The sequence below is a fragment of the Tursiops truncatus genome, chromosome 11, assembly GCF_011762595.2.
Source record: "Tursiops truncatus isolate mTurTru1 chromosome 11, mTurTru1.mat.Y, whole genome shotgun sequence".
NCBI lineage: Eukaryota > Metazoa > Chordata > Mammalia > Artiodactyla > Delphinidae > Tursiops > Tursiops truncatus.
The window spans coordinates 34,281,819-34,298,246 of NC_047044.1; the positions used below are offsets into that span (position 1 = coordinate 34,281,819).

Sequence of the window (16,428 nt, forward strand, 5' to 3'; positions counted from 1 at the left end):
TGGATGGGTGGTGGGAGATGGAGTTGGGTGGGGACAGCTTTGGGGGAAAATCGGGAAAGTTTTGGATACCACATGGAGATGTCAAGGAGGCAGTACATGTCTGGTTAGGACAACTGCTTTTCTATGATAAACATTTGCTTAACTTTAATGATGAAACTTCTGAAGTAGAACATAAAATCTCTACACTATTATTCAAGTTCTGTAGGAACTTTAACAGGACCACTCTCTACTCCAGAAGCTTTAAAGAATTATAATGGAACTTTGCTTAATTAAAAACAAACAAAAAAAGGACTTTTTTTTTTTGCTACCTCAAACAATAAAGTAGAAATTTGTTAATGAGTTAGTGTCCATTCATTTCTCTTAAATATTGCTTGTTTTGTGAACTGTAAGGAATCAACACTATTCAAATTACACCATACCTATGGGCTATTTAAAAGGGGTTTAAATAAGGAAAATTTTATTTTTTGTTATATCTCAAATAGAATCTTAACTAGTCACATTGAATCAAGGCTATTAAGCCACTCTGATATGATGGCTATGCAAGGTATTAAAAGTATTATTTATCATATTATAAAAAGTGCCACTTTCACGGTATAGAACAGAACACATAATCTTAACTATGAAAAAGAAAATAGTCGTTAGGATGTCTCACTTTTTTTAAATCTTTCTTACTTTGCAGATCATGTATTTTAGTTCTCTGTTCCCGTATGTGGTACTTATATGCTTCCTAATCAGAGCACTCCTTTTAAATGGTTCAATTGATGGCATCCGTCACATGTTTACCCCTGAGGTATGTACTGTATTTCTAGTTAAGGCTTATGATCACAAAAGCCTTATGTTTATTGTTAAAATGTTCCCACAGTTAGATTTAAGGGATGATTGTTCTAACCTATGTGCACTAGACTATTAAATTATAGCTGTTATGTTAACCAGCCTAGTAAAACCGGAGCTTTTGGACATCTATAATTATATCCATCTCTCTCCAATTTTAAAGGCCCCATTAGTGAGTTTCACTATTTAAACTTCAAAAATTCCTATTTTATAATAAATTAACTTCCCATTTTTACACTGGTATATTTTAGAACTTTTCAGTCTTTACTCTTCCTCCTCTATTTCAGTGGTTCTTAACCTTTTGACATGGACCCCTTTGAAAAAAACCTGATAATGGAATCTTCTTACCAGAGCAAATAGAGAACATATTAATTTGCTTAGTGTCTCAGGAGGTTGACAGATCACCTAAAATCCATGGACCCAGGTTAAGAACCCTATTGCCCTCTAAATCCTGTCTCAGAGAAATTCAAGGTTTCCTACTTTGTTTCGTTTTGCAGTTTTGTATTTTCTAGAATAGTACTTAACATTAGTGCATTTGGGAAGTTTTGTAACTTTTATAAATGCATATGCATTTTAGGAAAATTCTCATTAGGTTTCCTAAAAGGCTCGGAACTTAGACTCCGTTGTTTAACTTAGAGCTGACTTGATTAATCCTTGTGGACTTGTTATATTGATTTGACAGGAAAAATCAAGTTTGAGGTGTACATATATTTTGGTTATACACTGACATTACACTTCACATTAGTTTGCTAACTCTATCATAGGCAGACAACGAGTTATAAAAACACAATTTCAAAATTAGCTCAGAAATTGGAAGTTGTCTGAATGATGACTGTGCAGCCAAGCATGGTGCTGAGAGATGTGGGCAGAAGATTTTAGCCTCCTTGGAATTGTCACTCCTGGCAGCTGCCTTGATACTGTGTCACAGAGGCTGTGTTCTTTGTGTATCTGGTTCCAACGTGGTGTTCATTCTCGAGTAGCAAAAATGTTGACACTGTGATCTGGTTTTCTCGAATAGTTCTAAAGTTCTGTTTATCATTTAGAGTTGTTGGAACTCCTCAGTGAATAATTCCTTCAGATTTATGAATTTCAGCTACATTATAATTTAAATCAGCCTCAGATGGGCCGTACTTAGTGACCAAAATATTTATATTTGCAATATCAAAAAAAAAAAGTTCTCTGAGTTAAAAACAACTAGCTTTGTTGTGAATTCCTGGAATATCACCTTTCCCAGTGTTGGCAATTGTTTGTGACATAATTCTAAATATTTAATTTAAATAGATACTTTAGACTCTAAATACTTTGATATGATGCTTTTACACGGTCCCCGTATTTAAAGCTGCAGCATTGTTAACATTTTAAACCAGAACTGGAGATAACTATTAAAATAGAGTTAATTATTTCTTCAGCTCACTTTTCATGGACTGTTGATAAGATTCTGTATTAGGCCACTGTAGGATGATAGTTAATATAATAACGATAAGGAGTTGTCAATAACTTTTTAATTTACATTATTTATGTATGGGAGAAAGTACCTAAGCACACGAAATATTCCCAGTGAATGGAGATTTAATTCCTGAATTGGAAATAATCAGAATGTCTTTATTACATAGGTGTTGTCTGCCATCTAGTGGGCAAAGTGGAGATAGACAGTTGAATGAGTGTATTTTACTAGATGGGCATCAACCGTAGAATGGTAATGTAGCAGCGATAGTCAGTAAACAGTATGCATATTTTAGTTAATTGAAAATAAATTATAAATATAATCATGATTATGTTTCATGATAACATTGCATAAATTTCAGTAACAATCACTAAAATTAATTGAACAACATATCCTAATGTTTGAGAGCTTACGCATTTTGAAATCTACCTGTGTTCATATGTCAGCTCTACCCCAGAAGTGCTGTGTAACCTGAGGCAGGTTACTTAACTCTTCTAAGATGCAGATAATATTAGCCACAATTTCATTGATTGTTGTGAATAATAAATGAGATCATCCATATAAAGTGCTTATCAGTCTGCCTGCCACTATAGTCCATATGTTAGCAATTATTGAGGACTTTGAGGGCAGCAGGCAATGTGATAAGTAGTACCTGTCTTGTTACTCTCATCTTTCAGTTGAGAAAGCTTGAACTCAGAGTGGACAGGCCACCTGCCCTAGGTTGCACTATTTTTAGATTATTAAATGGCAGAATCAGGATCTGAAAGTGTCTATGTAACTCATGTTCTTAACTACATTTGGCATTGTTCCCAATAAAGGCAATTTCACCGCAATGGTGAAAAGAGATAAAATACCAATTTAAACACTACTGCTACTGAGATCAGACTTAATTGTTTATTGAGGTCTGTGCCAGGTATGGCTAATATTAATAGTTCCATTTAAAAGGTCTGGTTATATACAGTGATAATTGTTTAAGAAGTGAAGCACAGTTACTTGAAATATATGTTCAGCACAGATTCCAAACTTTAGAACTTTGGATCTGAAAAGGTCTTAGTGATGATATGGTTGAATTTCTTCTGTTTTCAAAGAAAAGGCTTTCAGGAAACTACTCAATGAATGAATAATACCTATCTGAATATGCAAAGTACAAATAGTTCAGCTCTACCCAGCTTATAATTATTATCTGCTTTGGCTGTTAGACTTAAGAAAACACAAAACTTAGGGTATTTGTTAAATAATTATTTAACTTTTATGGCTAACTGATTTATTTTGCTTTGGAAAGAAAACAAAGATAATAAATAAGAATAACTGAAGATAGTTCATTTCTCTCCCAAATACTCCTTTGATGATTTGTCTTAAAGATATTTAAAAATTCCCATATACGTATTTTCTCCGTGTATTTAAGTAACATCTCCGTCTAAAGTTTCAATAGTCTGTAGCCTTTCTTATTCATATTCCTTGTATTATTCCTAAGTGAAAATTTGTTCTTTCTACTTAAGAACAGACTATCCCCCTGTTTTAAATAATCTTTGGGTGCATAATGATATATTTAAACAATAGAACCAATTCCTTGTAGATTATTCTGAAATATTTTTTTGCAGCTGACTTATATTCTGTTTAATTTTAAACAGCTTGAAATAATGCTGGAGCCCAAGGTCTGGAGAGAAGCTGCAGCTCAGGTGTTCTTTGCCTTAGGTCTGGGATTTGGTGGCGTCATTGCCTTTTCAAGCTACAACAAGAGAGACAACAACTGCCACTTTGATGCCGTCCTGGTGTCCTTCATCAATTTTTTTACTTCTATCCTGGCAACATTGGTGGTGTTTGCAGTTCTGGGCTTCAAAGCAAATGTCATAAATGAGAAATGCATTGCAGAGTATGGTTGTTGATTTCCTTTAGCTTTTGATGGCATAATTATATTAAAAAATCTCCTTCCCAAACCCATGTGTTCACTAATGTTGTTTTCCTTTTCAGAAATTTGGAAATGGTCATCAAACTTGTGAAAATGGGCAACATTAGTCAAGATATTATTCCCCATCATATCAACTTTTCAGCTGTTACTGCGGAAGATTATCACTTAGTTTATGACATCATTCAAAAAGTGAAAGAAGAAGAGTTTCCTTCTCTTCAACTCAATTCCTGTCAAATTGAAGATGAGCTAAATAAAGTTAGTAGGCTATGTTTATGCGATAAAATAATTCTTATTAACTTAAAATATGTATTACCCAGAAGACTTCTTTTAGGAAAATGATCTTTAAAATACCTGTGGAAGATCATGCTGTTTCAAAATTCACATTCTTTATTTCAGAGAACATATTTTCTTAAATCAAAAATGTTTGTTTTACTTTGAAAAGCAGTTTCACTGATTAAGCCACAATAATTTAAAATATGGGTATAAATTAGGTGATTTTCATCCCAGAAAATGAAATTAGTCTGGTACCTTTCCGGGTATAATATTTAATACAAAACTTGAATTGCAATTATCATTTACATATGGTATGGTTGTTTGGACACATGAATGATATTTGCTCATCTTAATAATTGTGTTCAACAAGTCATGATTAAGTCCTTTTTCTAGCCACTGTCATACATTTTAATAAACACGACATAGGTGAACATGAATAAATAGCCTTGCATTAATTGTCACCCTCTCTTTACATTGGCAAAAAGGAAAATATAATGGAGAAATTGGCTGTTAATCACTTGCTTTAAGATAGCTAACTGTACTTGAGACTAAACATAAAGAATCACGTGCAGGAAATTATGGATGAAGCCATCATTAACATAAAAATCTCGAATTCTGGAAGGAAAGATTTAATTACTAACTTACTCTTAAAGTTCTTTTAAAATTTTGGTCTACCTGCTGTTTTTATGAGATAACACGATCACCTTGAATTTTATTTAGAGGCACAGTTTCTTAGGAGACAACATGGTATCAGCGTGTTTATCTCCAGTAACTCCCATGCATTATTCAGAGTTCTCCTGCCCTTTGCAACTGATGTATATATAGCCAGCACTTCATATTGCTCTGTATTAACGTGGCTGTTTTGTGTATCTTACAGGCTGTTCAGGGGACTGGCTTAGCTTTTATTGCCTTTACAGAAGCAATGACACATTTCCCTGCATCTCCCTTCTGGTCAGTGATGTTCTTCCTCATGCTGGTAAATCTAGGGCTTGGCAGCATGTTTGGAACCATTGAAGGGATCATCACACCCATTGTGGACACATTCAAAGTGAGGAAAGAAATTCTCACTGGTTAGTTTTTATGTATTTGACTTTTCATTGAACTGATGTGGCGGGCTGTTTTACCCTTGGTGAGAGATCGGAGATGGAAATAGGAAAAGTGTTTATTATTAATGTCTACTTATTAATAATACTAGTATTTGTTATTTAGGGCTTTATTTATATAATATGCAAATGACATATTTAATACAGATTCTATTAATTATTAGTGATCATTTATTCTATTACTCTTTATTAGTAATAATGTCATTATCATGAATTACTGGCGCTAGAACAAAGTCACAGAATGTTCATGTATAATTTTGTATTCAACTCAGATAATTATAAAAATAGTAGTTCAGGTCATTGGATTTTCCAAAAGTGCATAGCTGAAATTGATAAACCTAAACTGAGTTCTCATATAAAAGAGCAATTGTAGCCTGATAGAAGTTAATACATCTAGGTAGGAAAGACAATAACACAATTTATCAATATTGATGGTTGTTAAAAGTCCAATCTACAAGTAGTTATTAAAGTACTGGTTGTGTGTTGCATGGTCCTCACATTTGAGGGATATCAAGGATATAAGAGAAATTACAACAGAGATACAGAGATATAGGAGAGCCTCTCCTCTAAAAAGAATAGGACTGATAATTAAAATCAAGGTGTGTAGATAAGACTTGTACCATGTAATATATTGATAGCATGATAGGGACTTTACCTGTTCTATGAATTAAGACGCAGCAGAGGTCATCTAAATATATGAGGGAACTGTCAGCGAAAGGCATGGAAATTGAATTCGAAAGGGGAGGGGTCTTCTCAGGGGGTCAGAGGATAGTGTTCATAAACATAGCCAAGTAGAGACAAAGGAAGCAGCGGGGAAGCCAGCCAGACCAGAGTGCAGCAAGAGTGTTGGTAAGTGATGTAATAATTAATTGGAAAAAATACATAGATGATCTTAAATGCTGGGCAGTGGTACACAAGCTCCCCAAGGCTCTGTTTTTAGCTCTGAAAGATTTAGTAATAATTTATGTGTAAATAACTCTCAAATACATATATATCTTTATCACTCACCCTTCTGCTAAGTGTGTGTGTATAAAACAATTTCAGCAGTTTGTGAGATATTTACATCTAAATATCTTTGATTCAGCTGAACATAAATGAGAAATGTCTCTGTCTTTTCCTGAAAGGCAGTCTCTACTTCTGCAGTTTCTATTTATTTTAAGGCTATCAATACCCTGCCTGACATGCAGACTAAGTAACAGTCATCTTTGCTGCTTTCCTCGTCTTTGCCCCATATCCCAACCCTCCTGTGGTAAGGGGGTTTGCAAAATTAAAGGGAAAACAACAGTGTAGAGGGAGAAACACACATGTGAGTATTTGGTAACTCCCAGTGGAAGACCTTTAGGTCAGAGTAAAGAGGAATATACTCTCTACGCCTGTTACCTGTATTCTGGGATCATACTTCTACTTTGAGTCATGTTTTATATACTTAGATGAAATGTTCCCCCATCACCTTTGTCAGATGTTTTCATCTCCTCTGATAGGACAGTAGGACTTAGATAAGTGACTTACTCATTATCTGTTCCTCTCACATCGTCAGCAAAACTCTCAGTGTCTTTACCACCTGGAATACACTTTCTTCCTATCTACCTTATACTATAATGTAATTAGGAGAGAGTGAGAGTGACACAGGCTGTGGTTCAAATCCAAGCTCCGTTAGTTACTTGGATCCTGAGACTTTGAGTACAATTTGCTGTGACAAGCATTCAAATATTTCAATATGCATTAGACTCCAAGTGAATGCTACTTTTCCTTTTCTGCATGGTATGTTTATATATAATATTCACTTATGTACGATGTAACTCATACCACTAGCATAGCGCTTACAAGATGGAGGAAACGGCTTAATTTAACCCATACTTATTGAGATTTTTAGGGAACCCCCATCAGATGGAACCCCCAGGATGTCTTTCCTCCCCTTCTGAACTGCCCTTACCTGCTCCACTTCTTTCACTTTTACTCACCTCTGCTAAAAGCTGTTTGAGAAAGAGAACACAGTCATCTTTTATTTTCGAGGTCTTCTCTACCAACGTGCAAGAGAGAATAAAGAGTCTAACAAAAATATGGGAATATCATATGGATTCCAGAATTCTAACTTTCTATATTAAGGGTAGCTGGTTAGAAGTTTCTGCATCTTTCTTCAGTACTGCTGCAGAAACTCCTTTTAGATGGTTCTTCTTAGTTACCTGGAGAATCAGGTTGCCCAACCCTGTCACAGATGTATTCCCAACTAATCTGTTTGGGCACTATCAGGACAGAGCTATGGATTGCTGCTAAGGCAAGGTCTCATCAGATTTTTTTCAGTTATGCTTTAACAATAACCATATTTCAATCAGACAGAAAAATACATGTTATCATAGTCTTATTATAAGCTACACTAATCTCATTATTAATTTCAAAATTCAGTATTGCTTCCAAAACTATAAAACATTCTTAAAAGTAGAAATGACCCACAAACATTTGCTGCCTGGAAAGGTCACTTTGCTATTAATAATGAGAAGAAGGGCATGGAGAGTTATACTTTTAATATATCCTCAGTTTTGCCTCATTTGTTATCTGTGTTTAGTAAACACGTTTCCACAGACTCGAGATGAGTTGAGTTACTGTCTTACAATGAATTCATATTAAATCTGGGGCTAAATCCAGGTAACTAATTCCCAATATGTTATAGTCCATGGTATCAGGAAAGGTATCCTATTTGTATCATTGACAACTTATAAAAGTGGAAACAAAATTATTGTTTGCGTATAATAACTTATAATGAAGTTTAAAAGACTTGACTCTGAGTAGGGCTTAATTTTCTTATTTATTCCTTTGGTCCAGTTATCTGTTGTCTTCTGGCATTTTGTATTGGCCTGATATTTGTGCAGCGCTCTGGGAATTACTTTGTTACAATGTTTGATGATTATTCTGCTACCCTGCCTCTGCTAATTGTAGTCATTTTGGAGAATATTGCTGTATCCTTTGTTTATGGCATAGATAAGTAAGTATATTCTCTCTTATGCATTCATTTTTCATCTCTCTCTTGGAAAGACCAATTGTTAATATATATCTCATTTAGAAGAGGAGGGAAGTGACTAGAGGGAAAAATTCCTCGCCACAAAAATCAAATCTTTTGCAGGCTCCTCTTCATTCGATCATTTTAATGAAGTATATCCCCTTATTAGGTGATTAGATGGAATGGTGTAGATGGTAATGTAGTTTAGGATTTTGGAGCTTTGATTTAATTCTGGCTATCAGATAGGAACTTCCAAGGGTTAGAGCATGTTGGCAAAGTTCCAAGAACCTCGTTCAGTTGTTTTCAGCTATTGTTACAGATAAGAAAATGCAGGCTTCGTGAGACACCAAGTGACTTGCTCCTCACACACCTGAACAGAGGCAGACCTGGGATTCATAGCCATTTTTGCTTAACTCTAAAGACTATACTTCTAATTACGTTGCTAACCTGTTTTACAAGAGGAATTTTATTTTGTTATGCTACAAAATGCCTTATTTTATCATGTTACACAATGTTTTATGTCGCAGGCCAATTTTGGGAAGTGGCATATATATATGATGCTCCAGGATATATATGCCATTTGCTGTACACAAACTTCTTATTTATGTGGAGTCATGACTTCATGAGATGCTTAAACCTTTGAATTATATACTTGATCGGTTTGAAAAGTATATATACTTGGCGTGAAATGAAGCATTAGAGTAGTCTCAGAATAAAAAAAGTTTCTGGAGGCCTTGTCCAATATTTTTTAAAGTTGTGGTCTTTAGTTAACATATATGGATTAACTAAAGGTAATAAGACCATCAGGCTTATTAGAGGTCTCTGTGAAGTAGGAATAAGTTAATTGAGGACCAGAGTCCTCTTAAACAACATAAAGAACTTTATTGGTATTGAGTGAGCTTTGCGACAAAACTTAAAGAATGTTTTTATTACTGGCAAAAGCTCCAGGCAAGGAAAGATAGGGGAACTTACATTTAATGATCATGTACTATATAGCAATAGTAGTAATAGCTGTATGACACGCATTTAATGTTAGTCATTATAACAATCTGTGGTAACTAATATTACCCATATCCTAGATGGAAAATTGGCCCTACTTGTAAAGGAGGACACAGTATGTTAGTTGCAGAGCCAGGACTTTAATTTCAAAACCAGATATTTCTACACTCTACCAAGCTACCCCCAACTCCTAACCTGCCCTGTGTTGGAATTTGACATTGTTATTGGATTGATCTATGGAACAATAAGATCATAATTTAGATTGCCATTTAGACAGTTCAACATTTACAATAGGCAGAGTAGTAAATATTTCTTTTTCGTAGTTCCTAAATAATAATCATTATAACAACAGGAAGAATACTACTACTAATAATACTTGCATCTATAAATTTCTGCTGTATGTGAGGTAGTGTGCTCTGCATATGTTGTCTATGAGTATAACAATAATCCTCCAAGACAGGTATTATCTTTTTCGAAAATGCCAAAAATTAAGCTCAGAAGGACTAAGATATACATTAAAAGATGATGGAGCTATGATTCGCAACCAGGTCTGTTGGTTTCTAAAGCTCATATCTTGTCCTATGAGCAGAATTAGAATTCTCCTGTCTAAAATGCTCTCATTTATTTACTTTCCCCTCCTTTAAATGTCGTAGCAACCTTATATTCTTCCTGTTCACCTTCAACAGTGTCATGAGCTCAGCTCTTCTCTGTCTTCTGCCACATTTACCTACATTTCCAGACACAGAGTTGAGAGAAAGAAGGCTTTCAAAACCTAAACCTTTGAGACAGTAAATTCAAATGCAGAAAAAGAAATATTGGAGCATAGCAAGTTAGGGATTAGGAAGAAATATGAACGAGAGGAAACGAGAAGGAAGATCCTGTAAAGCTGAAAGTGATGGCTGCGTAGATTGTATTTTCCTGAGTCTCCTTTTAAAAATGAAAGAGAAAAAGAATGACTAGAAAGCAGAACTAAATACCCATAAACACGGGCAAGAAGATATTCCTGTGAACCCTCAAATACGAAAGGTTGGGGCAAACCACTGGCAGCCACAGGACCTGTGTGATATCACTTCCGTGTGGGAGATGGTAGAGGATATGCAGCTGGGCTTCTGACAGCTTTCCAGTCACCCCCAGGTCCTCCCTGCAATGTGTGGCAGGCTGATCGGAAGACAGTGAGCTAAACTGGGAGAAATTCTATAGGATCTTTGCCCACATTTTGCGGAGTGCAGAGGGACCAAAATACAGTAAGATCATCAGTGCTGGAGAAATCTGGTCTCTAAAAACTCTTGAAATGAATAACCCAAAGTTCTCTTCCAAGATAAAGCTCTTCACTGAAGAAGTGGTGGGAGCAAAACCTGAGTTGAGTAGGAGAGAGGTAGTAGCGTCCATAGAAAAGAAAGTCCAGGTCAGTATGAGGAGGAGAGCAGAGGTAAACAGAACTGAGAAATTCTGAGGCCACCTTTTTTGATTACTTTGCAAAAACAGAGAGGAAAGGCCCATCCCTCCCTCCTAAAACACACAGGAAAATTCATTTCACTTAACTGTGGCCAAATCTTAAGAAAAGTTTCTTTTTTTAAAAAAAAAGAGTAAAATCTTTTTTTTAAAAAAAAGAGTAAAATCTCTGCAGACAACAAAAGCACACATGCAAAATAGATGGAAAACTAACAATACTTCAAAATGAGGTGAAATAAATGTCTAAAAATGATAGAAGCCACCAAAGAAGAGCAGAAATCAGTTATTTTAAAATTGAGAATAATAATAATTAGAGAAAAGGAAGATTTGAAAACAGAGGTGATAGAACTCAGGAAATAATTGTAAATAAAAGAAAAACACTTAAGAAATGAAGATCAAATTAAAAAGAAAACAAAAATGATAAGCACAGTGCCTAATTTCAGAAGAATTAGAAGCTAGAAAGGAGGGAGGCTTTTGAAAATCAAGGAGAAATAACAAAGGATTTAAGAGAAATAAATAAACACAGTAGTTAAGCAAAGATGGTTCAGCATATGTACAATGAAGGCCTCTAGAAACAGTAGCCAGAACAAATGCTAAAAACTATAATTGAAGAAACTTGCCTGAAATAATTAATTTGAATGTTGAAAGGGCAAACAATATACTTGGAGAAATAGACGTAAAGGCCAACACGAGGACATAGCCTAGCTAACATAGCCTTGTTACTACAAGACAAAGAAAAAGGGCATCCAGGCAAAAATAATACAAAACAAAACACAGCAAAGAAGATTATTTATAAGAGAAAAATCTAATAGTTAACAAAATTTTTGTAACAATATTATGTAGTTAGACATATGTATGATTCTCAAGGAAAAAACGTAAGCCACAGGTTTTAAATTCAGCTGAACTGACATTCAGGTATAGTGACCACAGACAAACAATTAGAAACATGCAAGAAATTAGGAAATATAGTTACTACGATCTCTTTTTGAAGAATCTACGAGAGAACTAGGTTTAGACAACCAAGAAGTCTGCAGAAACATTAATACAAGGGCTGGTGGGTGGGCAGTAAATATTTATCTGGAGATAAACATTAAGGGATGTAGACTAGTATGAAATGGCTACATGTTCCTGACAGTGTTAACATCATACAATTAAAAAGGGTGAATTTTACTTCAGGTAAAAAGTACCTCAGTAACCTGACTCTTAAAAAAAAGAACATGTTAAGTCTAATCATTACTAGGTCTAAGTGTTAATTCATGGGAAATAGGAGGATCAAATGCTCTTGTGAAGCAAAACTGTGGGAATGCAATCAGCCAAATACAGACTGTGGGACAAAGTGATCAGCTGATTCAACAAAAAATCAGAGGAAACGATGAAGACATGTACGAGGAACTTAGAGATGAAAAATGGTCTGAGAAACACATACATCAACTGCAATGTATGGACCTTCTTTCAGTTGAAAAAACAGACTACCGAACGAAATGAGAGGTCAGATAATATAAACACCAATTGGATTGGATGATATAACATATGGCTAATTAAAAAAAAAAGAAACAAGGAAATTTTAATGTATTGCAAATATTGTGTTCATAGAGTGGAAATCATCAGTTGGAGGAGACTTTCCAGTAATTGACTTACAGGGACTTTCTCCAAATGAAAATTACAGTAAACTGGTTCCATTTTACTTTATAAATGTTCTTAATTTATAAGTCATCTTCCAATATGACTTTTAGACTCAGTGTAAAATGTCATAGGGTATCATGGTTAACCCCCATCAAACCATTGATATAATGCATATTTTAAAGGACATGTAATTTACCATATTTTAATATAGCTATATTAACTCAAGGAATAATTAAATTCCTTCGTTCTATTTAGGTTCATGGAAGACTTAAAGGATATGCTGGGCTTTGCTCCCAACAGATATTACTACTATATGTGGAAATATATTTCTCCTCTAATGCTATTATCACTGCTAATTGCTAGCATTGTGAATATGGGATTAAGTCCTCCTGGCTATAATGCATGGATTGAAGATAAGGTAAAATGCAAAATAAGGAAGGTAGATAAAAATATACATAAAATGTCATTTTAGAGGTTTTTGTTTTTTGCTTTTTTCACAGTATAGTTTGCGGTTAAATGAATGGTGTTGCTTTTATGTGAGGATCTTGAGATTTTTATGTTCTTTTGGCCCCAAATATGTATGATTTTTTTATATGTTGTGGACTTTTTTAGTACATGAAAAGTACTGACTTGGTCCTCATTAAAGTAATTTTATTCATGTCACCATAGATGAACCAATTGGGCCTTTGACTTTAGAAAACATATTGATCAAACCACCAGAAATATTTTTTCCTGTATAAATTTACTAACTTATATCTGAGATACTCTAACAATGAAACTGTTCATTAGCCATGTATACATAATTTAAGTAAATACTGAAGTAAAGTTTTGCTATAACTGTTTTACATTAGCCACGACTATTTCAATTTCTGTTGTCATGTTGCTGTAGCTACACAGTAATGCAATCTTAAAGTACATATTAGCAGTTAGAAAATCAGAATGCTTATTTTTTAGATACCTCTGACCTTTATCCTACGGTCAGTAATTCTATATAATAACAACTAAATTCAAGACTATTCTAAACAAATAAGTCTGTTATCCCTTACCAAAACCCTTGGGGCCAGATGTAGTTCAAAATTTAATTTCAGATTTTAGAAAGATAATGTGGCACATGTAACAGGTAGCTATCACTTAGTAACATATGACCCCCAAACTTAATGACTGAAAGCAGTGATGATTTATTATTTCTTAGGGTTCTGTGGATGAACTGGATGATCCTTCTTTGGGTCTTGTGTGAGCTAACTCATACAGTTGATTAAACTTGGAGACCTGGGCTCTATGTGAGCTTTCATTCTTGGTTTCTTCCAGGCATTATGGACTCAGGGTAGCATTCTAAGACACAAAGGCAGAAACAGCAAGGCCTTTAAGGCTTTGCCCTGGAAGTTGCTTACTGTCACTTCCACAGCAATTCATTAGTCAAAATCATAAGACTAGACCAGATTCTTTTCTTATAAACCTGAGAATAAACAAATATATATAAACAAATATATATTTTTTCATGTCCCTGCAGAGAAAGAGATTATTAATAATTATTTTTTGGCTTTAACAGGCATCAGAGGAATTTCTGAGCTACCCAACGTGGGGAATGGTTGTCTGTATCTCTCTGATGGTCCTGGCAATATTGCCTGTCCCAATTGTCTTCATCATTCGTCGCTGCAACCTTATAGACGATAGTTCTGGTAATTTAGCATCTGTGACCTATAAGAGAGGACGGGTTCTGAAGGAGCCTATAAACTTAGAGGGAGATGATGCAAGCCTCATTCATGGAAAGATATCAAGCGAGATGTCCTCTCCAAATTTTGGTAAAAATATTTATAGAAAACAGAGTGGATCACCAACTCTGGATACTGCTCCCAATGGACGATATGGAATAGGGTACTTGATGGCAGATATGCCAGATATGCCAGATATGCCAGAATCTGACTTGTAGCTGGGGGGCAAAAATCAGTGGGATTTTATCTGGTTCATTTTTGTCAATGAACATTGGCTCTACTAAGAGAAGCGATAGACTTCGCTTATCAGAGGGCGATCTCAGGTGCTCCATGGCTGTGATCTTTAATCCTAGCAGTGTATGTAAATTCAACATGAGCATTCCTTTGGATTCTCTGGTTTACATTTGCACAGAAAGAGCCACAGACACAGTGTACAATAACTGAGGTCCATGTTGGTCAGAATTTTCAAAAATACCTTTGGTGTTTTTTTCAAGGATTCCTCTCTAAAAACCACAGGTGTTACCTCAGTTTCTAATAATTTCTGGATGTCATGGTATGGGCAACTCAAAAATGGTATACTTCAAAATTTATAAGTTTGCCTTCAGGGTAACCCCCAGGGTTACAATGACCAGTTCTGTAAGTTGGTGCCACTCAGCACACTTCCATGAACATATTGTGTAGATAGGCTGTACTTATTTTGGTAGCATTGATACCTTCTTAGGCAATTAGTTGAAGAAAACTGCAAAATATTTTCTTACGTAATAGCTGTATAGAGCAATAGTATCAAAGAATAAGAAGGCACTAATGCTGGGATGAAAGGTGAGGTTCTGAGGTGACTGGGGATCATGTGTGTGATGGCTGTATATTTTGTGTAAAATATATGTGTGAAAATGATCTAAGAATGAGTCACTCAGCACTCTCAAGAATTATGCAGATTTCGCATTTTTTTATGCGTGTGCCTAAAAACCTACTTGGTATTTATTGCGGTTTCAAGATTACTCATAGTATATTTGTAAAATATACTTGCAATGTATATAGATGTATATTAGTACTCTAAGTACTGATTTGAAAACTTGAAGCAAGATGGCATTTTATTTCATATCTTTCTGTTTTGCTTCTGTTTTCTGCAAATATAAATCCTTTTTTAAGTGACTGTTAAAATTGTATGGCATTACATTTTAAGCTACAAATAAACAAAGTTAAAAAATGATGTTTGTTTTTCTCACTGACTTTTCTTGTGCCACCTGAACTAGATTATCTTGCACTTCTGTCAGCACTTAGGCATTTCATAATAATTAATCGTCATATTCCAAGAGGGATTAATAAACTGATTAATAGAGTTACCACCACTTTAGAGACAAAGGAAAAAGATAGTATTATGGTTAAATGGTGTTCTAATGTAGTCCCAGAATTCTTGGAAAAATACTTATCGTCTCCCAGGAAACCGTGTGTACTGCTTGCTGGGTCAGTACTGTCTCTGAAGTGTAAAAAATTATGATTTCTATGAAACTGGTCTATATATGACATTGGATGAAGCAGAACTCCACTGAGTGCCACCTAGTTAAAAAGCTCTCATTTAACTGTCCTACCACTATATCGGCCACACTTTAAAAATAATGGTGGATAAAGCAGCACAATAGGAGAGGTAGTATACACTCTGTATCCATTGATTATTTTTGGCCAAATGTTCTTCATCTGCTATGGACGTTTAAACAGACTGCATCACAGCATTTCAAATATAATTCCACTAAAACTTTCAGGCTTTTTTTTTTTTTTTTTGCATCTTCATTAATATTATATTTTGTAGTACTTTAAAGTTTAAGAATATTTTATAGATAGGCAATACAGGCACATTATACAAACTCAAAAATTATCCCAATTCAGTGTAAATTAAATTTTCCTTTCAAAATTTCTCCTAGCCACCCATCTCCCATCCTCGAAGGCAACCACAATTACCAGTTTATGTGTCTTTATAGAGATGTTCCATGTATACACATTACATAATGACAGCATTTGGTATTCTCTCCTCAATCTTACTTATTTCGAGGAATAATTGATTTTGGACTGTGTTTCACACGAAGGCACAT

At 34.8% G+C, this 16,428-nt stretch overlaps 1 protein-coding gene across 1 annotated transcript in view; it reads left to right on the forward strand.

The window, feature by feature from the left end:
* Window positions 1-15,551, forward strand: part of SLC6A15 (solute carrier family 6 member 15) — a 47,418-nt gene extending 31,867 nt beyond the window's left edge. The window contains exons 6-12 of the mRNA XM_019918729.3: window positions 680-790; window positions 3,907-4,148; window positions 4,247-4,439; window positions 5,335-5,527; window positions 8,381-8,540; window positions 12,885-13,047; window positions 14,179-15,551. Coding sequence (XP_019774288.1) covers window positions 680-790; window positions 3,907-4,148; window positions 4,247-4,439; window positions 5,335-5,527; window positions 8,381-8,540; window positions 12,885-13,047; window positions 14,179-14,559 — 1,443 coding nt within the window. The 3' untranslated portion in view covers window positions 14,560-15,551. The remainder of the gene's footprint in view (window positions 1-679; window positions 791-3,906; window positions 4,149-4,246; window positions 4,440-5,334; window positions 5,528-8,380; window positions 8,541-12,884; window positions 13,048-14,178) is intronic.
* Window positions 15,552-16,428: the final 877 nt, after the last annotated feature.